At 35.4% G+C, this 22673-nt stretch overlaps 1 protein-coding gene across 1 annotated transcript; it reads left to right on the top strand.

Moving 5' to 3' along the window:
• The first annotated feature begins 3448 nt into the window (after window positions 1-3448).
• LOC129951541 (UBX domain-containing protein 7) lies at window positions 3449-18347 on the top strand. Its single transcript, XM_056063747.1, has 6 exons — window positions 3449-3734; window positions 16342-16399; window positions 16456-17126; window positions 17221-17397; window positions 17467-17839; window positions 17894-18347. The coding sequence occupies exons 2-6, from the start codon at window positions 16357-16359 to the stop codon at window positions 18151-18153; spliced, it is 1524 nt and encodes a 507-aa protein (XP_055919722.1). The 5' UTR covers window positions 3449-3734; window positions 16342-16356; the 3' UTR covers window positions 18154-18347.
• Window positions 18348-22673: the final 4326 nt, after the last annotated feature.

Raw genomic sequence — 22673 nt, 5'->3', positions numbered from 1 at the left:
GTCCCTTAACAGACCACGTACAGCCGAACAAATAGCGGAAGCCCTAAACTGCTGCAAGGCAGATATTACAGCCATCTAAGAAGTGCGATGGGATGGACTGGGCAAACGCAAACTAAAAGACTGCGATATATACTACGGCGACTGCTACCGAGAACAAAGACAGCGTCTATTTGGGTGTGGATTTGTTGTTGGAACTAGACTCAGGCAAAAAGTCTTGAGTTTAACAGTGTTACCGAGCGCATCACGACAATCCGCATTAAGGTTAAATTCGCCACCATAAGCCTAATATGCGTGCATGCCCCAACAAAGGAGAAAGATGAAGACACCAAAGACATATTCTTCGAGCTCTTGGACAAGACATATTATCAATGCCCTGGCTATGACATTAAAATTGTCTTAGGAGATTTTAATGAAAAGCTAGGTTGATCAATCAACCGTCAACCAGATTGACCACATTGCAATCGACGCACGACACTTCTCCAGTATCCAGGATATCCGAACATTCCGAGAGGACAACATTGACTCGGACCACTACCTCCTTACGTTTGACGGCTACAACCGCAAGAGACTGCCATGTCCTTTTCCGATCGAGTCTCTAATAACCTCTTAAGGAGTCCTATGCTGCCTGCATTAAGCATAGAAAACCAGTGGCAACATTGCCTTGCAGCCATCAGAGATGCCGCCTCTGGAGTGCTAGGTTTCACACGGCCACCACAGCGAAACCCCTGGTTTGACGACGACTGCCGGCAAGCGCACGTAGCGAAACAAGAGGCATACAAAACGGCGCTTCACAAAAGGACTAGAGCTGTTCGCGAGCTCTACAAGCAGAAGAGGAGAGAAGAACACCGGCTTCTTAGACGGAAGAAAAGAGAGCATGGGAAGCGCGCTATCGAGGAGATAGAGGGATGTCACAACAGGAATGAGGTTCGTAAATTTTACCAAAAGGTAAAAAAAACCTCCCAATGGTACCAGCCACGAACCGAAGCCTGTAAAGACGATCAGGGGAACATTGTAGTAGAACCGCAGTCGATGCTGAAAATATGGAAATATCTCTTCTCCAAATTATATAACGGCGATGACGAACCGAATTAAGCTGTAAGGGAGATAGAACCACTCAACCTCGGCGACGCAGATCAACCATTCCGCCTACCCAACCTTGACGAAGTGAAGATAGACCAAATATTCACACTACGGCAGATCTTGGAAAAAACCCAGGAGCTTCAAATCGATACCCACCATCTCTTTATCGATTTTAAAGCCGCGTATGACTGCATCTATAGGGAAGAGCTCTACAGAGCAATGTCTAGTTTTGGCATCCCTGTCAAACGTATCCATTTGTGCAGAATGACGATGGAGAATGCACGCTGCTCTATCAAGATCTTACCGATGCATTTGATGTCAAAAAAGGTTTTAGACAAGGCGATGCACTGTCATGCGACTTCTTCAACATCGTTCTGGAAAGAATTGTGCAAAACTCAACTGTCAACACTAGAGGCACAATCTTGCAAAGGTCCATCCAATTACTCGGATATGCAGATGATATTGACATAATTGGAAGATGAAAGCGTGATGTCAGTGGAGCGTTTTTGAGCATTGCGACGGAAGCGAAGAAGATGGGTTTAGTGGTCAATGAGGGCAAGACCAAGTATATGCTGTCATCAAAAAAGGACACTAAACAACGACGTCTTGGACAAAACGTCACCATGGACTTTGAGGTAGTTAAGGACTTTGTCTACCTAGGCACCGCTATTAATACAGACAACGACACCAGCGCTGAAATCAAACGAAGAATAACTCTTGCAAATCGCTGCTTCTTTGGACTTAGAAGGCAATTGAGAAGTAAAGTGCTCTCTCGATCATCTAAAATCACCATCTAAAAGACACTCATCATCCCCGTTCTCATTTATGGCGCTGGGGCTTGGACCCTGTCAAAGAAAGATGAGAGCGTCTTAGGATGCTTCGAGAGAAAAATTCTTCGGGTGATTTTTGGTCCCGTACGCATAGATGGAGAATGGAGGAGAAGATATAACGACAAACTGTACGGGCTGTAAAGCGACACTGACCTAGTTAGCAGAATTAAAGTCCAATGGCTTAGATGGCTAGGTCATGTAGAGCGGATGGACATCAACGCTCCAGCCCGGAAGGTCTTCGAATCCAATCCCTAGGGACGGCGCAGTAGAGGAAGACCGCGACTCAGGTGGCGCACCCAGGTGGGAGAGGACCTCAACCAACTTGGCGTGCGAAACTGGAGACAGCTAGCTAGGGACCGAGCTGGCTGGAGACGCATGTAGGCTTAGTCCCAGGTCCGCCCAGGACTGTAGCAAAACCTTAAAGAAATAAAGAAGATTGAAAAGTAAAAGGATGAACCATAATTCAAATAGGAACTATATTGCTATCTTTTTGTTATGAATTTGTGTGGAAATATGTCTTCAAACGTATATAAACTCACATTTTGTAATTCATTCGCCGTTCGTTGGTCGCGCTCATGTGAATACTACTTAAATCTGTTGCTAACTAAACAGAGCTTGCAAAATGTGTATTTATTCTTTAGGCAGATGTCATTACCATTCAAATATATATACAATGCTGATAGATTAGTCACATCTTTGTGTATACAATTTAAAGAATTATCATAAGCAATACTCACAGGAGCACGACCAACGAATGAACGAATATCCGTCGATTTTGACATTCCTTTCACATGAAAGTTTTTAATTCGTCGCGAATGAAGTTTGACTTTGACAATTGTTTTTTTTTTTTGTGTTTATCATTATTGCGTATTATTTTGAAAGCAAGCTATTGAGAAAATGCGGTCGAAGCTATATTTGTTTAAACAAAGTTATTGGTGTCCTTGTTAATAAACAATACAAGAAAAAGATTTCATGTGCATCCATTTAATGCAAATCGAAAAATTGAAGGAGAATATGTTTCCTTAATAAGCCACCGCCGGACACCATTCCCCACCCAAACCAACACATGAATGATTTTTTAAGTTCAAGTACGCTCGATTATTTTATTAGTTGCGAGTGTGGATAATGTGGAACGCGAATAAAGTTTGACAGTTCGTATCAACTACAATTTTTTTAGTGACGAATAAATTTGTTTTCTTTAATTTATTAATATATATGTTGGTCGCGCTCATGTGAATACTGCTATAGAGTTGTTTTATTTTACCGTTCGCCAAACCTCAACGTGGCGTTCGAAGTTTTACATAAAAAGTTATGTAAAAAAACTGCAGAAACTAATGCAGCCCTAGCCACTAGTTGCCGACTCCGTAAAAACCCAAGATGATAGTTCTATAAGTTTTAAATACAAAGGCTAAATGTAAGCTTACCATTAAACTACTTATGGCTCCATCTCGTGGCTGTTCTACATAACTTTTAATTTATAACAACGCTGAATATTAATGTTTCTTTTCCATCTCACAGCGTATTAACGCCCGTCAGAAAACTGCTGCTTTGAAAAGTATTTGACAGCTTATAAACTTTTAATTAAATTTAATTTATTTATTTCTAAATCAAAGAAATTAGTGTTCCTCTACATTCAGCATCTAAACTCTTTAAATAGTAAAATATCTCTCACAAACATAATTTCATCAATACTGAATAATTTCTTTTTGAAAGTAATATAATTGAATAAATTCAACAGCAATCTAAAAATGAATTAAAGTGTACCTGTGGACGTACGAAAAAATTAATCATAAAATTCTGGACCAAACCGTCTGACAAGAATAGGTAAGAAACCAAGAAATGCTTTTTTGTACGTCGAAAATGGTCTTTTTTAATTTAGTGTGAATATTTGTATTTGTAAATGCACATTTTGTATTTTGAGAATTTAATTAATTTAAGCATTGTATAGCTCATACAATACAAAATATAAAAATATTCTTTTTTCGTACAATTTACTTTAAACTAACATTGTATAGGTACATAACTAACTACCTGAACCATCTTATTGCATCGGGACACTACAATAAAATAGTAAATCTTGTCCTAAATTACTGCTTTCTGAATTTTTGCTAACTGGGGACTTATTTCCAGCTGTTTGGTAAACTGAATAGACGTAGCTTTGATATTGCGAGGAACATAAGTCTATGGAGTATTGTTTGGGCTTTGACTTCTGGCTTCTACATTAAACTCCCAGTTCCTCTCAGATTCATCTAAAGAAAGATTTCAAATGGTAACAAATATAACTTAATTTTCTTTGTTTAATGTCAGGTTCATCGCATATTAAAGATAATTGCCCTTTTTTCAGTAAAGAAAAAAGGAAATAATGAAACCTAAATCGAATATGGCTTCGAAACTAAGCGTAAAGTTTTTCAATCATCTTGGCATTTGCTTAGCAATATTTAAGTAGTCTCAGATGCTATGCGTGTTCATTCCTACAAAATTTTCCATTAACCATGGTACATTTGCGGATCGGTGCAATAAATTCTGTATATATAAGGTGATTGGGAGGGTGTTTCCACAACTTACTGGATGCTATAATAAAGTTACATTCGAACAAGCCTTCTAAATCTAAATGGAATCTAAATGGAATAGCCAATGAATGGTTACTTATGCTTCTTCCGACAAAACCATATTCTTGTATACACTTTCGCAAGTTTCTTAGGGATTAGAGAAACTCTGTGAAAATGTTGGTGAACCCTTTTTTGTGTATTTTTAGTTTATCGCACAATTGTCCACTTAAGTCCTTTAGCTTACTAGCTAAGAGTTTAAAAATATAAAAAAATACCTTTGTCTGGTGTGCTCATATTTTCCATTGTGGATTTCAAAAGATTTAGTTTTCTTTCAGGCAAAACGCCATTTTTTGTTTCCCAAATGTCATAGATATTTTTTTTATATGTAAGCAATTCGACAGAAATTTCCAGATTTCTGTACCTACCAGATCTTTTTGGGAGGATAGGACATTCCTGGAAGATGCGTCAATCCATTTTTATACAGATGGATCAAAAACAAAAGAAGGGGTTGGTGGATGTGTGTACTCTGAACCACTGAAATTAAGTCTCTCATTTCGCCTTCCCAATCATTGTAGCCTGTTCCAGGAGGAACTTTTGGCAATAAAAGAAGTCTTGTCCTGGCTTAAATTCTCAAATCTCTGGACTCTGTCTCTACAAACTCTATAACAGTCCATAACTGTCAATCATCTCTAATGGAGATGGCACAACAGTTTAATATTCACCTTTGATGGGTGCCGGGCCACAGCCCATCTTACCACGTTTGTCACGTACTGGCATACCAATCGCTATATGTAAACTGTTGCTAATGCAAGACGCTGTGAGGAGGGCAGGCACCAGGTGGAACAACATCACACGTGTCAAGTCACAAAAAACATCTGGCCAACACTGGATTTAAAACGTTGAAGGTGCTTGTTCTCTCTTGCATATAAGCTCGATAATAGGTGTCATAACCGGACACTTTATAATAGGAAAACACGCCACGAGACTTTTGCGGAAGCTATATGGACGAGGAAGAGGAAGAAACAGTTCTTCATCTTCTCTGCACATGCCCTGCTCTGGCTCGAAAACGCAAGAATTACCTAAGAGAATTCTTCTTTAACGATCTAAACGATCGAAATCATATCAGCATAATCAGCCTCTCGCGTTTCGTAAGGGACTCAAATTAGTTCCATTAAGCTTAGGAAGAAACAATTAAACTGGCCTAAGTGTGTCCGCTTCCATCTTGGACACTATAACCTAACCTAACCTAAGCAAAAAATAAAATAAGGATAATTTAAATATTAAAATATCGTATAGGGTGTTAGCGTTACATTAAAATCTAAATTGCACTGCTTGTGGGTGATTGTTTTTTTTTCACACTTCGGCATTTTCAGAAAGTAGTTAGCTTGTAGCAAGCGTCCAACTTAGTTGTTAGTAAGAAAATAATACAACTACAGACTAACACACGCACAAAATACAAAATATAATTAACATTTAAATGTTACAGAACAAAAAATAAAATAATGACGTTTACGATAGTAGATCACTGGTTCTAAACAATGATTTTAACCCCACCTTATTTAAATGTAAATCTATCGATGAGCAGTTTAAGTTAATAAAAAAATGCTCATTCGACTTAAAGCTTCATCCGTCCCATAGTTAGTTCTATGGAAGTCAATATGTATAAAATCAAATGTACGCAGGTGATGAGTTCCACCTTGGTAATTCAAATGTACACAAGATAGCAAATAAGGTGCATCAATTTCACCATTAATGAGTTTATGAAGACATATTAAGTCATTATTAACACGCCTTTGATGAAGAGATTGCATTTGAAGAAGCAAAATACGATGTTCATAGGGATGCAAATCATAAGGATCTTCCCAAGGGCAAAGCGAATTAAATTATGTTGAATTGATTCAATACGTTTTCTATCAATTTCGTAATTGGGAGTCCATATCTGCAAAGCATATTGACAAACAATAAAATTAATGTAATGTGTAAATTCGAAGTTGGAACAGAAATGAACACCTTAATCTTCAAATGTGGAGACGCAACAGAGTTTTTGCTGTTATATGCAATAATCAAAAACACCAACGATTCGTTTTTCAGTAAAAGTCATCGTCTGGCATTTTAAAGTGTTGAGGGCAAGATTTTTTTTCCCACATCAAAATGTGATACCCACTATTGTGGGTGCTAATGTTATTTTTTACGAAAAGTTGGGTTCACTTTGTGTTCTTTGCATTGAATGTAATTTTTTTTAAATTGAGCAAAAACTCTTCAACATTTACAATGACTTCAAAAATTCTATATTAAAACTAGGGTGTTGTAGGGCTTCGTAGACGGAATAATTTGGTGTAGCGTTTATATTCGTTTATATTCGTAGAGCGTTACAAAACAGACAAGTAGGTGGAGCTTCATTACGAAGGAGGTGCTGGTGTGTACTGACTGTATGCCCAAGTCGAAGTCTAATGAAAGTCGTGTTAGGTTTAAGTCTCTCCGTGTTGATTATTGAATAATGGTGATTATAGTCTCTCCAGTCGGATAAGCGTTTAAGTTCAAGCTTTTATGTAGCGTAATAGATCGACTAGTGGACCTAAAATTGAATATATGTACTAGACTACGATAGGAATTTATTAACTACGTACTCTAAATCTTTGTATTCAAACCTTATTTCGTATACTGAATATGATCTAAAATCTTATCTATTTCTGGAAATGTGTAAAGTGTAAAAGTAAATCTGATGGACAACCAAGTAATATGAGTTGGCAACATTTAGAAAGCATATGATGGCATATGAAAAATCGAGCCTTTCCCGCCAATTTATCGTAAGCGCCAAAATAAATTTTATCGTAAACGGCAAATCAAAAGCATACTACTAGTCCTTGAAACAACTTGGACCCATAGTCAATATTGTAAATTATGTATTATGCTTAGTTTAAGACATGACAATAGCCTTCAAGGCTCCATGTGTTACTAGATAATGTTAATAATTAAGTTGCCTTTTTTATTGGAATGTCGCTTACGAAAAAAATGGCGGAAAGGGCTCGATATGTTTGTCAAGTACTTTTAGTATACCTTTGAATTTTCTTATTATGATTTAAATAATAATTCTACTGTTGATTAGTTTTTAAATCTTAATTCGATTGACTTTATTATTTCTGAGGCAACTTACTTGGAGTAAATGAATAAAATAGATAATTCTTTAAGTCCCGGTCCTGATGGTTTTCCTGCTATTATGTTAAAAAAATGTGCCGCATCATGTATTTGTATTCTTTATTTAGTCTACAATGGGAAAATGCATTCCTCATACCCAGAGCCGGTCCAAGCAAACTTGCGCCCTGTGCAAGATTAGTAGAAAGCGCCCCTTTTTTATATTTTCAAACATAAACTGATACACGAGCATAAGCCTTTCTCACATTACCCAGGAGGTACACTTTAAGGCTTTAATCAAAGTGTAAAGAATTTAATAATTCCTTTTTAATAGACATTTTAGATAAGCCTACCAATCTCTCTTGAGTCATGGTTGCTCTAAGATAATTTTAAATAATTTTAAGTATAGGAAAACTACGTTCTCCTGAAGTTACCGCCGCCGGGATTTTATTGGAGATTTGGAGAGCAATTACTAAATTCGGAGCAAAATCTTCAAGATTTGAACTAAAAATTAAATTTAACACATCTAAACTTGAGTTTTGTGGTGTAACAAGCGGGGATATTACGGCTAACTCTTGAAACAATTCTTCTCCATCAAAATCTTTAAAACTACACAATGTTACAACATTCTGCAAATTAAGGCATGAAGCACACACATTTTTTTTAAACATTCACTTATGTTACATAAAAATGAAAAATTGATGTTATATGTATCAAGCTGTTCAAACATTTCTGTAATTGATTGAATGGCTTCATTAAGAATTTTGAAAAAAAATCTACTTTAAATCTTTGTTTCAGGACATTCATCAGCATAAAGTCTTTTTCTCCGTTGAAATCGCAATGATGAAGCTTTAGGAAACATATTTAGTATTTCTAAGAAACTAGCAATACGCTCGGTTAATTGAACAACCTACCCATTAAATCTTTCATCGGAACGCATTAAAATTAAACTGTTTTTTTATTTCCTAAAACTTTTATGCCAGTTGACAGATTAACGGACTGACTTTGCAAATATTTACTATTTCTAAACCATCAAACCGAATTTGCAGGCAAATAAATGTAAAATCAAAAATTTTATTTCCTAACGATTCTGCAATATTTTTTGCCTCTTGATTTCCTATTTTTATAAGGTATTTATGTATTTCTGTTTGCTTTTTGTAGATGAGAACTCACATACATAGGCACGGTGCGTGATACAAAACCTGCACGTTCCAGCCCATACGATTCAATATAAATAAGTATTTTGCTTTGTCATATTCTCTGTGTTAATTTTGGGACTCAGTGTGCAGGAAATAAATCTTGCACATACAGCTGTGTTCAAAATAATAGGAGTGCTTTCCTCAAGTGTTTTTTTTTTACCATGTGTATACTGGTAATCGGTAAGTATAACGGGACATTAAAGATGATAAAACAATGAACTGGTTTGCTATTCATAACCGTTTACATTTGTAACCAGAAATCAAATGATCTTTACTCTCAATCATGCTATTCAAAATAATAGGAGTGTGAGTTATATTGTACGTACAAAAAAAAAAACAAATCAAAAACTTAAAAAAAAATAAACAGTAAGTAACTTAATTAAAATAGGAATATTAAATAGTTGGAATATCTAAACAAGTTTGGTTATTTAGTGGGCCGAGGAAATCACTGCACCGACGAAAAACGGAAAATCATAAAAAAGTTACGAAATGAAGGGAAAACGTATAAGGATATAAAGTTGATGTTGGGGTGCTCTGACCAAATGATCGCCAATGCTGTAAAATATGAAAAAAAAGTCGAAACCCAGGGACGAAAACGAGAAACGATTGAAAATGACGATCCTCGTATTGTTCGCTACAGCCGAAAGGATCCTTTTGCGTCCTCTAAGATGATCCAGGAAGATCTGGGACTGGCAGTAAGTAGCGTAACAATAAGAAGGCGATTGTTGGAACACAATCTTTCCGCTCGCAGTCCACGAAAAGTCCCGATGCTTACAAAAAAACATGTAGCCGCTCGTTTGAAATTTGCAAGAATCCATGCTAATTGGCCTGCAGAGAAATAGCGAAACATTTTGTGGACTGACGAGACCAAAATTGTCCGACGTCCAGAAATTACCGAGTTTAAGCCTCGGTACACCATTAAAACGGTAAAGCATGGAGGTGCTAAAGTGATGGCATGGGGCAGTTTCTCATATGCTGGTGTTGGCCCCATACATCAAATCATTGGCATTATGGACCAGCGCGTTTATGTGCATATAATGTCCAGTGTGATGCTGCCTTATGCGAGTTGGAATAGCCGGTTAAATGGGTATTTCAACAAGACAACGACCCGAAACACACCAGTAAGTCTGCCAAGGAATGGTTTCGGGTCAATGGGGTTGAGGTCATGGACTGGCCAGCTCAGCCGCCTGACCTCAATCCCATAGAAAATGTATGGGCAGATGTGAAAAAGGGTGTTTCTCGGCGAAGACCCTTGAATTCGAGGCAGTTGTGGGACGCAGTCAAGGAAACATGGAACCAAATTCCAGTTGAGCGTTGTCAGGCCCTTGTGAACTCTATGCCACGCAGATGTGCAGCAATTATAAAAAACAAAGGATTTTCCACAAAATACTGACAAAAAAATCTTAATATTGAATATTTTTTTTAGTTTTTTATACTTTATTTTGTTTACTCCTATTATTTTGAACAATTCGTTTTGGCTTTATTTTGATAAAATTCATGTTTTTACTACCTTGTTTGCTTTAAACAAAGTAGTCTTTAAGCATAATAATAAAAGACTGGATTAACTATTTTGTACAAAAGAAAAAATAAATTTAAAAAAATTATACAACTTTTGAGTCACGATTTAATCTAAAAAGAAAAGGCACTCCTATTTTTTTGAACACAACTGTACATAGAAGGTGGCATGGAATTTTTTCATTTTTTCTCTTATACGAACAGAGTGAAATATTTTCAAATTAGGTAGGTAGGATTTTTAGTTCTGCGATATCTTAAGTTAAATTTTCATTGCATGTAAGAATAAAAGTGATGTTAGTTAGTAAGCAAGAGATAACTTAGGACATTTGTGATGGATTTTTTTTGGGATTATTTTAAGAATATTTGTGGTTAAAAAATGGCAAGTAGATCAGATTACATTTTCTTTCTCCGTAATGCGCCCCCAGAATTGTGCGCCCTGTGCATTTGCACATCTTTGTCTGGCCCTGCTAATACCTACTCATAAGAAAAGTAAAAACAATTTAGTTTTAAATTACAGACCAATTGCTAACTATCCGCTATTCCAAAAATGTTTGAATACATTATTTGTAATATTCTGTCTTTTCACTGTTCCTCCGTTTTATGTGACAAGCAATATGTTACAGTTTATAACATTCTGTATTGACGCATTTGAACAAAAAAAAAAAAACAAAAGCTGACAGTATTTTTACTGACTTTAGCAAAGCATTTGGCAAACTCAACCACCGTATTATTTTTAGAAAACTACAAAAAATGGGTCTTAAGGACAGAATTTATCTTTATATCTCAAAGACGGGTTATACAGAGTTATTTTAGAGTGTGAACGTTCTTAATGTTTTACTGGGGCCCTACTATATAACTCGATTCTACAATGGAATTGCTTGAATTCGAAAAATTGGGACTATGTATCTATTTGACTACTTTCAAACTAACGAGAACCGAATAGTTCTAGTAGTGCCAAGTATATTCTTATGATCTTTCGAATAAACGAGAAACTACGTAATTCGAAAGTAGAATTTAAAACAAGGCAAAATCGAAAATAATCACTCTACATCAAATGTGTTTGCGAGCGAAGTTTTTTTTGTCAAAGTGTAAGTAAAATGTTGAATATGAGTTCCAAATACCACCCCAATTACACCGGGAATTCGTGATTTATGCCAAAAATAGCGTTTAGGCTTTCGTTTCTTTTCCTCATTCATTTCAAAATGCATCATCACGGGCACACGACTCTTTCGATTGAAGTCAAAACTTCGGCAAGTATTTTGGGCATGGTTTGATGTGTAAGTCCAGCGTTCTTGTCACCACCAATTTGTTTTTGGTAACCTCCTGTTGCCAAAGAATTCAATGCTGCTGATAACTTAATGATAATCGGAACAGCATTTTCTCTTCTGCTAGTAGCCATGTCGGATGATATGGTGTTAAGTAAGAACCGAAATCCGTCCTTAGAAAGACCGTATATAAAGGGATATTTTTAAAAGCTATAGGAAAGAAAAAAAACACATACAATTCAGAAAAATGCATGAAACCTTAATTTGAATACATAGTACGGTCCATATTGTGTTTGAAGTCTATTTCATGCAAATGTTGATCTTGACTGCGCTTCAAATGGTCCAACCGCGTAGTCCAATTTTGGCATACTCTTTTCAAGATTTTGGCTGGTATATCACGAATAAATGCTTCAATGTTGTCGTCCAATGCGTCAATTGAAGCGGGCTTGTCTGTTTAGACATGAGCTTTAACATAACCCCACAAAAAATAGTCTAAATGCCTTAAATCGCACGATCTAGTCGCCCAATTGACAGGTCCCGAACGTGAAATAACTCCATTGTAGCGCGTGCTGTGTGGCATGTGGCATCCGTCTTGTTAAGACCACATATTATGCAAGTCTTGCTCTTGCATTTTGGTCAAAAAAAAATTGTATATCATCTCACGGTAGCGCTCTCCATTCACGTCACTATTTGCATCATCAAACTGTGACTTTTTTTGAATGCATTGGTAGCTCTTGCAATGCTTCTGGCTGATATTCACTCCAAAGCCTACAATAATGCTTATTCATGGTTAAATTATAGACCAAACTGAAGATGTTTGACAGTGAAACAAAACACTAAACGTGCGTCAGCTGTTTAAAAAAGTGTTGCCAAAAAGATAATAGCTAAAAAAACACCCTTCATATGTACAAACCTTTTCTCACTTGCAAATTAAACCAAATTCCACCGGTGTCCATTTTTGTAATAATTATTCTTGGCCAAAAATGGTATGTTCTATTTTTGGTTTTGTTTTTAAAACTGTCTAACAACTCGATACTCGTATGAAAGTAAAAATTTGTTTGAATGCAAGTTGGTAAAACCGGCATCCGATTTTACTTTCATACGTAGTACGATTTGAAAGTAGAATCCGAAATGAGTTCCGCATAGATTCAAAAGTAGACATAGTAGGGCCTCTGTTAAATCTGATGTACCTCAGGGTAGTAACGTTGGTCCATTATTTTTTGTACTACTTATTAACGATCTTCCGTCCGGCATAGTCCATTCTATTTCTCTTATATTTCCGATAATGTTAAAATTGTTCCTACAATTAACTCTGTTATCTTTAAGAAAAAGACATTCAAAGTTTCTGGGAATGGTGCAATATTAATGATTTAGTTTTAAATATTGAGAAGTGTTAAGAAAATGTGTTTTAGACGCAACAAAAATGTGATTGTCTATAACTATGCGATTAATTTATAACCACTTTGTAATTTGTCCATTTCGAATAATCGACTTTATTCCGCATATACCAACAACATTTTCGATTTCTTCGACATATGCTTATGGTCGTTATTAAGACAATCTAAAAGCATATCTACCTCCACGCCAGTGAACATTTGTATCTTCTCAATTTTTCAATTTTTAATGTTCGATTTTTGACCAAGGGGGGGTAGTAGTTCTTAAAAATATGCCGGTTAAACTGCAAGTTGGTTCGTTATAGCGGCTAAAAGCTTACTTACCTTACCAGCTTTAAGAAAGCGGATATAAATTTAATAATAGTAAAATTCTTTGAAAATCAACGTTTAATATTTTGTTTTACAGTCTGCAGAACTTTCTTCCCAACGTAGAAATACCTTTCAGTCTGTATGGTACGACGAAGAATGCAAAAAAAGTAGGAGAAAATCTTTCGCTTTCTTAAAACTATATAGAAAAACAAATAGCGCAGTTTTTAAATCACTGTATTTACAATCAAACCAAGAATACAAAAGGTTATGCAATCTCAAAAAAGAACTCTATTTAAAAAACACTGCTTCTAAGCTCGTTGAATGCAAGGACTCGAAATCTTTTTGGAAGACAGTACAAGTGTTGAGTGGGCGGAATAGGAGGGTATTGTTCACAATTGATGAAAATTTACTTGCAAATTATTTTGAAACTCTACTTCTGCCTGACCCTAATCTAAACACAATGAGCTTTGCATTCCCTAATGTCATTATTCCTGAACTGGATTCCAATCTTACAATGGTTGAATTAGTAGCTGCTTTAAAAAAAATGAAAAATAACAAAGCACCTGGATCTGATGGGATCCCAGTAGAGTTTTATAAACATGCTACTCCTGAGTTTTTGGAATATCTGTTAGAATTTTTTAATAGAATATTCATTGAAGAGACAGTGCCTGAAAATTTTCGTCTGTCTCGAATTACAGCCATTTTTAAGAAAGGTAACCGTGATTTGCCAGAGAACTATAGAGGAATTGCTGTGCTTAACTCATTACGAAAAGTGTTTACACAAATACTCTATACTAGACTAACGACCTGGTTAGAAGATAATAACATAATTAGTTGCTTTCAAGCTGGTTTTCGAGCCAACCTTTCAGCTATTGATCAAATTTTTGTACTCAGCACCACTGCTAGGCGATTTATTGATAAAAAACAGAACTTATATGCCTTTTTCGTTGATTTAAAAGCGGCTTTTGACACTATTAATAGGAGGTCCTTACTCTATAAGCTCTCAGCAATTGGCCTATCTACTAAATTTATCAGAGTCTACGAAAAAATTCTCGAAAACACGATGGCATCTGTTCAGAATGGTGGAAAAGTATCTAGAGAATTTAGTTGTGAAGCAGGTGTCCCTCAAGGATGTGTTCTAAGCCCTATCATGTTTGCACTGTATATGAACGATGTCGAAAACAGTATACCTGGGGGAGTTCAGTTCGGGGATATTACACTTAAAGTCTTGTTTTATGCTGATGATTTAGTGATTTTATCAGACAGTCCGCTTACTCTACAGCTCCAGATAAACAAGCTGAAACAGTTTTGTGATCTATGGGATCTTAGAATAAATACCACCAAATCCAAAATAATGGTTTTTAGATCTCGAAATAGATCAACTGGCTATGGGCGGAATTGGACTTTAGATGGTGAGATAATTGAGGTTGTTAATGAATTTAAGTATCTTGGGTATACAATGACATATAATCTTAAAATTCAAACCTTTATAAAAGAAAAAACTACCGCTGCAAAAATTGCAATAAATACAATGTGGTCCCAGTTCTTCGCAAATAAACTCGTAGATCCAATCTCAAAATTCAAAGTCTTCAATGCCACCGTGAATACTTGTTTTTGCTATGGTAATGAAGTATATGGTTTCGAACAGTTGGAGGAAATGGAAAATATACAGAGGTATTTTTTCAAGCGAATTTTTAGGTTACCTATTAACACTCCTAATTATGCTATCCACCTAGAGACAGGCTTACCTCAAATTTTCTTGAAAAACTTAAAGGCTAACGCCGATTTTATGATCAGAGGTATGAAGCGATCTGACCAAAACTTGCAAAAAAGACTCCTTAAAATTTGTTTTAATTGTGGATATAGTCCGGTCAAAAATTGGTATGATCTTGCTGTAGCACATAACCTTTCAATATCATTGCCAGTGGACAATGTGGAAGCAATAAAAAATGCATTATATGAATGTATCTCTGTTATAGATGACTCGATGTATAGGCTTTGTGTTGCGAGAGGGACTGCATCAACATCGAGGAATATATACAGACAACTTAATCTGAAACTTGGTGAAAGAAACTATTTTAGAGAAGAGTTTACAGTTTCTGAAATGAGCTTGATCTTCAAGATAAGAACGGAAATGCTCGATTTGAATTACAGACCACATAGAACAGACTTAAACCCTGTGTGCTCTCTTTGCAACCTTGGTCAAAACGAAGATGTTTTGCATTTTTTAGCACTTTGTCCAATATTACAGGAAATCCGAAGGCTCTACTTTTATTCTAGTTTTCTTTCTCAAGAGGAATGTGTCAGTGTACTAAACGGAGATCGTGGCTGGAAGCCTCTTATACGCTATGTCTCACATGCACGAAAATATCGAAACGAGTGTTTGAGTTTGTTTTGAGTTGTAAGACGATGTGATTGTATCTTCTCCTTTCTTTTTTTTTTTTGTTTTTAACCAAATTAAAAGTCCTTAAAATTAAAAAAAAAAAAAAACTTGAGAAATATACAGTTCTTTTCCAATCTTTTTGCTTTTTTTTTTCTCACTTACAAACCATTATCTGTTTTAGCTAAACTAAAAGCCCATTACCAATATTTTTCTTTTTTCCTTAATTTTTTTTGTTTTGACTAAACTAAAAGTCACATTTTTTATTAAACTTATAAATACCTGTTATTGCTCGCTTTATACTATATATATATATCAAAATATACTTTAATGGTGAACATTATTTCATATGGTTCAATGTTTTCTTTTTTTTCCTTTGTTTTGACTAAACTAAAAGTCACATTATAAAAATAATAATTTAAAAAAAAAATTGTTTTCTTTAATATTTATATTTATATTTACATTTTCTTTTTTTTAACTATGAAACTTATTTTGTGAAATATTCTCTCTTTTTACTCAAATTGTACTTTTTTTGGTTGTGTATTTAATTAGTTTTTTTTTCCCGGCAGACGGCTTATATAGCCATGCTTTGTATATCTTTTATCATGAAATATTGTACTTATAAAAAAAATTGAAAAAATAAAGAACTTATCTATCTATCTATCTATCTATTTTGTTTTATTTGCAGATTAAAATATCCAAAATGTCTTCGGCAGATTTAGCTGCATGTGTTATGGAAGTCACTGGTAAAAATGAAAAGCTGTATTAAAGAAACAATATTTAACTAAATTTTAATTTTTAGGCAGTACACGTCAAGTTGCTTTGAATCTCTTAGCTGCATGTGCGAATGATGTCCAAGCTGCCGTGAACCTTTTCCTTGCAAACGACGAAAACGGTGAAGTCGATGTAGAATCAGTGGCTGACGTTGTTAACCCATACCCAGGAGAAGATGATGTACGTGCACCTATTGCACCCATACGGGAACAATTGATTGGGCCCGATGATGATAACTTTAGACATTCATCTCAAACAACTGGGTCAAAGGCTCGATCACTACCACGAATAAAAGTTTGTCCTTTGCGTGATTTTGCGAGGGAGGGTAGTATAATGGAAGAAAGTCTTGTCGGTCCAGAAGCAACGATGCTTCCTTCAGTTCCAAATGACCGGCCAACTAGATCGAGTAGGAGTTCGCGTGCTCTTGAGATGTCTAGGCGTGCTAGGTCGTCAACATCTACTAGCTCTTCATCTAATTCCACGGTGGGTCGCTTAGGGTTAGGAGATCTTTTTCGACCCCCTACGGACCTTGCTGTCGCTGGAACATTTCAGTATGTGCGCACAAAAGCAACTAATATGAAACGTTGGTTGTTGGTCAATGTACAAAGTGACAACTTCAACTCTCAATTGCTCAATCGTGATGTATGGTCTCAGGTTAAAGTACGTGACTTGATAAAGATCAATTTTCTTCTTTGGCAGGTGAGTGACATACATTTGCGAATTATTTAAGTTATCTTTAAATCTCACATTTTTAAACAGTTCAAGTTTATAAAGATTTTATATTTGTCTATAGGTAGCGTCTGATACATCAGAAGGTGCACGTTTCTCCACATTTTATCACTGCAACGAAACCCCCTACATTTGTATAATTGATCCCAGAACTGGAGAAGAGCTATGGAAAAGTAAACATCCGAATAAAATAGATTTCCTGGAGTCATTACAAGTTTTTCTTAGTGAACATGCATCAGAAGTATGTTTAACTACTTTAAACTGAGATTTTAGAGTAAAACTTTTATTTTTTGTTCATTGCTTATTTTAGGGTTTCTTTCAAAGTGATTTATCAAAGCCGGGTCCATCTTCGTCCATGCAGTCAAATACTGACAAGTCAATAACAAGGACAGTTACAGGAAATAGAAAAAGAACACGTTCGGTCGAACACGCTACAGAACTCACAGAAGAGGAACAGATAATGCTAGCAGTGCGAAATTCTCTCAATGAAAATGGATTTGCCAACAATTCAAAGAAATCCAAAAATTCGGAGGACGAAGAAGACGTTTTTCAAGAAATTTCGGACAGTGATGATGATTTACAAAATACTCCCGTTAAAAATAAAAAACCAGAAACTGATGATACACAAGACAAAGAGGAAGTCATCCCGGAGTTGCACACTGCATACCTAGGAACAGCTAATGGTATAAATTTAATTTTGAAAAAAAAGAAAGTTTTAAATTATGTTTAATTCTCAGATGAAATAACAACTCTTAAAATACGTTTAGTAAACGCTGGCGTTGATGAAAGCGTTACAATAAAATGGCCTTCAGATACTAAGCTACGTGCCCTCCAACTGTATATTTCAGAACATTTTCCAAAGGTGAATGGAAAGTTTAAATTAATTTCGCCATTCCCTCGAAAAGTTGTTGATCTTGATGAGGAAAATTTAATGCAAACGCTGAAAGACGCCAATTTGCACCCATCGTCTACATTACATGTGCACCTAGATGACTGAATAAACACATACTTGTCAGAATACAATTTAAATTGTTTGTTTTAGTTAATAACTAAGTTTTTATAATACTAAATTTTATTTATATAAATATTGATTTTAATTGAATAAGAAAGAATTTTATTTGAAAAGTTGCGGTTAATATTAACTCAATTTGTTTCTCAATAAAATTATTTTACAGAAGATGTACATTTTAATTAATATTGTTTGTTTATTTGTACCATCGCACCAGAGAAATACAAGATTAAATTTTAGTTTTCATAAAAACTATCCAAAGCAAGTCTGTTATACAGTGTTACCTCTTGAGGAATATTACTTATTGCATTTATTTTTTATTCAATTACTCTATTATTTTAATTCAATTGTTCTATTTTAAGCTTTAAAACCAACTTGAACATGGGCCCTACTCTGTAATAAGTTTCGAAAGCCAATCCGATTCGAATCTTATATTCGATTCGTTAATGAATTCGTACTCTGTAAAATGTTCTAATCGAATAAAACAATCGTTTAGTACTTTCTCTATTTATCGAATAGATTTGCCGAGTCTCGAAGTATCACAAAGAAGTCGAGGAAAAAGTTAAAATTAAAATCATAGACACACTATATATATAGACACACTATATTATATGGTGTGTCTATGATTAAAATCTTTATATGGTGTGTCTATGATTAAAATTCAGTCATTATTGTCACTTGAGAATTATCGTAATGACTTTTTTTTACACTTCACTGCTTTGCAATTGCCACATCTTTCTTTTTAAGGGGGTATTCTGGTCTAGAAATTAAAAAAATCGATTTTTTTTTCTTTTCATATTTTCATAGTATAACTATTTTAGAATATGTCTACGAGAGGATTTTCCCAAATTCAAATTATTTTCGGAGAAATAAGTATTTTGCTGAGCAGCCATCCAAATCGGTTGGGCTGCAACTAATAGAACAAAAGACATAATGGGGTACTTTAAACGCGTTTTTCTCAGAACTGTCTTTTTGAATCTGATACCCACGATTTCTCAGGTTCTGCCGAACCAATTTACTTGAAATTTTAAGAGATTCTTCTTTAGGGACTTGTCTACGTCCGGAACTACGGCCATCCCCAAATTTTCATTTTTAACATTTTTAACAAATCGAAGAATGTTCAAAAAAATGGTAAATTTTTTATATTTTTCTTTAGACAGCCGCCATTTTGTAAAAAGAAATGTTTGTAACTTTTCCGTAGTTCCAGACATTGCGACATTATTGTAGATTAATAATCTTTTTTAGTTTTTGATTTCAGATTTCTAGGAGAGTTAAAATCGTGGGTATGGTCACGCACCAAATTTTTGAGACGCACCACTCCATGAACTGATAACTAACGGAATTTTGATTTTTTTTTTTACTTTTTTATTTTTTTTGTATGCTTCTAACGTGAATAAATAATGTATAAAAAAATGTATGGTAAAATTGTTGCTTGCTTTTTTCTACAGCACTTCAAAAATTACCTAAAATTCATGTCTCTAGACCAGAATACCCCCTTAAATAAAGCTTAGAAAATTTAAGCTGAATTTGTTCATAGTCATTGATGATTCCCTGTAATGTGATTTCATTACTTACATTTAATCTTTTTCACACAACTTAACACAACTTTCCTTTTTTATTCGGAGCCCAGACCTATAAGGAGAGGTTTTATCCGGTTCCCCATCCTTGGAGTTATACTTAGGATCTGGCCCTCCAGGTTGGGGGTTGTGCCGTTGGGGTGACTTCCTGACCACGTAAAAGCTTTCATAGTTGCGAAGCAGCAACAAGCCTCGGATACGGACGGAATTACTGTTGACAACCAACGCAAACGAATAAAGGTCCCTTAACAGACCACGTGCGGCAGAAGAATTAGTAGAGGCCCTAGACCGCTATAAAACAAATATCACCGCCATCCAGGAAATACGATGGGAAGGGCCGGGCAAAAAGATGATGAAAACCTGCGATATTTACTATGGTGACTGATACCTCGAAAACCAACAGCGCTTATTTGGATGCAGCTTCGTCATTGGAGCCAGACTTAGGCAAGAAGTCTTGAGATATAGGTGCATCAATGAGCGCCTCATGACCATACGCATCAAGGCTAAATTCGGCAACATTAGCCTGATATGCGCGCACTCCCCCACAAAATAGAAAGACGACAACACCAAAGATATGTTCTTCGAGCTCCTAGACAAAACATATGAGCAGTGCCCTAGCTACGATAAAAAATAGTCCTGGGCGATTTTAATGCCAAGCTAGGAAAGGAAGACATGTTTGCTGGAATAATCGGGAAGAACAGCCGACAACGGATTCAGGCTCATAGATTTTGCTGCGGGGCGAAACGTCATGGTAGCCAGTAATCGTTTTCCACACCTCAACATCTGGAAATCTACCGTCAACCAGATTGACCATATTGCGATCGACGCCAGACACGCTCCCAGCATCATGGATGTACGAACTTAACGAGGAGCTAACATCGACTCGGACCACTACCTCGTTGTAGCCAAGGTAGCACTTCGGATTTCCAGACCCAAGGCAAAACAGGGAGGTGCTGGGAGAAGGTACAATGTCGAACGGCTACAATCGCCATAGATCGCCAAATCCTTTTCCGACTGAGTTACAAGTAACCTCTCTCGAAGTTCTCCGCCGCCAACACAATGTATCGAAAACCAGTGGCAACATTGCCAAGATGCAGTCAGAGAAGCCGCCTCTGATGTGCTGGGTTTCAAACAGCCACTAACAAGGAACCCTTGGTTTGATGAAGAATGTTAGCAAGCAAATGCAGCCAAACAACAGGCACGCAAAGCGGCGCGGCATAAAAGGACGAGAGCTGCTCATGAGCTTTATGAGCAGACGAGGTGAGAGGAACGCCACCGGCCGCCGCTAAGTGGGGAAAATGCGGACAAAACCTATTTTTCTGAAAGTAGGATTTTTTTTTAAACAAAAAGTGTTTCTTATAGTTAATATGTTGTAGAATCAGAAAATGAAAACCATTTTTCAAAAAAAAATTGTAGTCCAGTAGATTTTCGCTCAAAGTTCAAATATCGTGAAAAATGATAAAATATTAGTATTCCTTAAATGATCAGTATATTGTGAAATTTGAAGTTTTTAAACAATTTTGTCTGCTAACATGATTGAAATAAATAGAAAAATAATACCGTTAGTTTATTTAAAAAAAAAATTGGATAAAGTATTTTTTGACGAAGAAACACCCTATTTCACTGATTTTTTAGTTCGCATAAGGTTTTAACTACTTCCTCTGTTTGCCTCTGTTTGCAAACTATTTTCAATAGATAGTGTAGGGTCTCAGCAACATTTTCCAGTAAAAATCTCATCCGGATACCTCCGGATGGGGTTTTTAGAGCAATTTTAGGTTGGGAAGTCATATAAAAAATAACAATGAATTAATAATTTAGCTTATGGAATTTTATATTTATGCCTTTTTACCAGCTCTGACGATCTTATATGGTAAAAAGATGCTTATGTAAAAAAAAACCCTTAATTAACCCAGACCTGAGTTAACAGAATTATATCAACAAGTCTCGTAGAAAATACTCCAATTTTCTGAAATTTTATGTGAAAGTGTCTCGTAATAGAGTTTTATGGTACTTACAATATGATATATATCGGAAAAAAATAAGATAATGTGGTAAACAAAGTTTTATATTTATATACATCCCTTTTTATTTAGCTTGAAATTATTTTGCATTTGGTCTCTTTCTCTTTATCTATCCTCAAAGCTATCTATGTAGGGACCAGAATACGAACTAAATTTTTGTTTATAAAGAAAGCTCACAATCGAAAGCAATATCGCTTGTTGTTTTTGTTTTGAAAATAATAAAACACGGCTAATATGTAAAAACTTTCAAATGTCAAATTCAAACCGTTATTTTTATCATACGCCATTAGCTTTCATCTATTCAATAAGTATTTTCCAATTTTTCTCTAAACGATTTGGTATATGGGTCTTAGTTTCCTTTTTTATTTCCGCAGTCAGTGGGGTATAGTATTGTATGATAAGTTGCATTGCACTGAATTTCAGTTTCTCAAAGATTCAGAATTTCAGCTTCTACACGATCTTTGTTTTTTCTAACTTGATCCGGAGTTTCGTCCGAAAAGGAAAATTGAAGAGCTGGTGAATGATGGGTTAAGAATGGTCGAATATTTTTCCAAATTCGTTCTTCATTTTCTCGTTGAACAAGGGATTTAAGAAATAAATGTCCATCAGAAATACCTTCCATTAAAACTTCATAGAATTGCTCACATCAAATTAAGTTTATTTGAACTAGTTTGAATTTAATTTATTTAAGATAAGATAGCTTATTAAGATTTAATAAATTTCTTTTTATTTTATTTGCTTGATTTTTTTGTTTTAATTTTGTATTTATTATTTAGATCTATTTTATAATAAATCAAAGGATAAACTTTGAAAACGCCAACTATCTATGTATATCATTATAAATGCAATATGTTATCCTTGGAATTGCAAACAAAAAACCTAAACATTTGTTTTACACAGAACCATTCAC

The sequence above is a fragment of the Eupeodes corollae genome, chromosome 3 (genome assembly GCF_945859685.1).
Source record: "Eupeodes corollae chromosome 3, idEupCoro1.1, whole genome shotgun sequence".
Classification (NCBI taxonomy): Eukaryota; Metazoa; Arthropoda; class Insecta; order Diptera; family Syrphidae; genus Eupeodes; species Eupeodes corollae.
The sequence above is the reverse complement of the archived record's forward strand: the minus strand, read 5'-3'. Positions and strand labels throughout refer to the sequence as shown.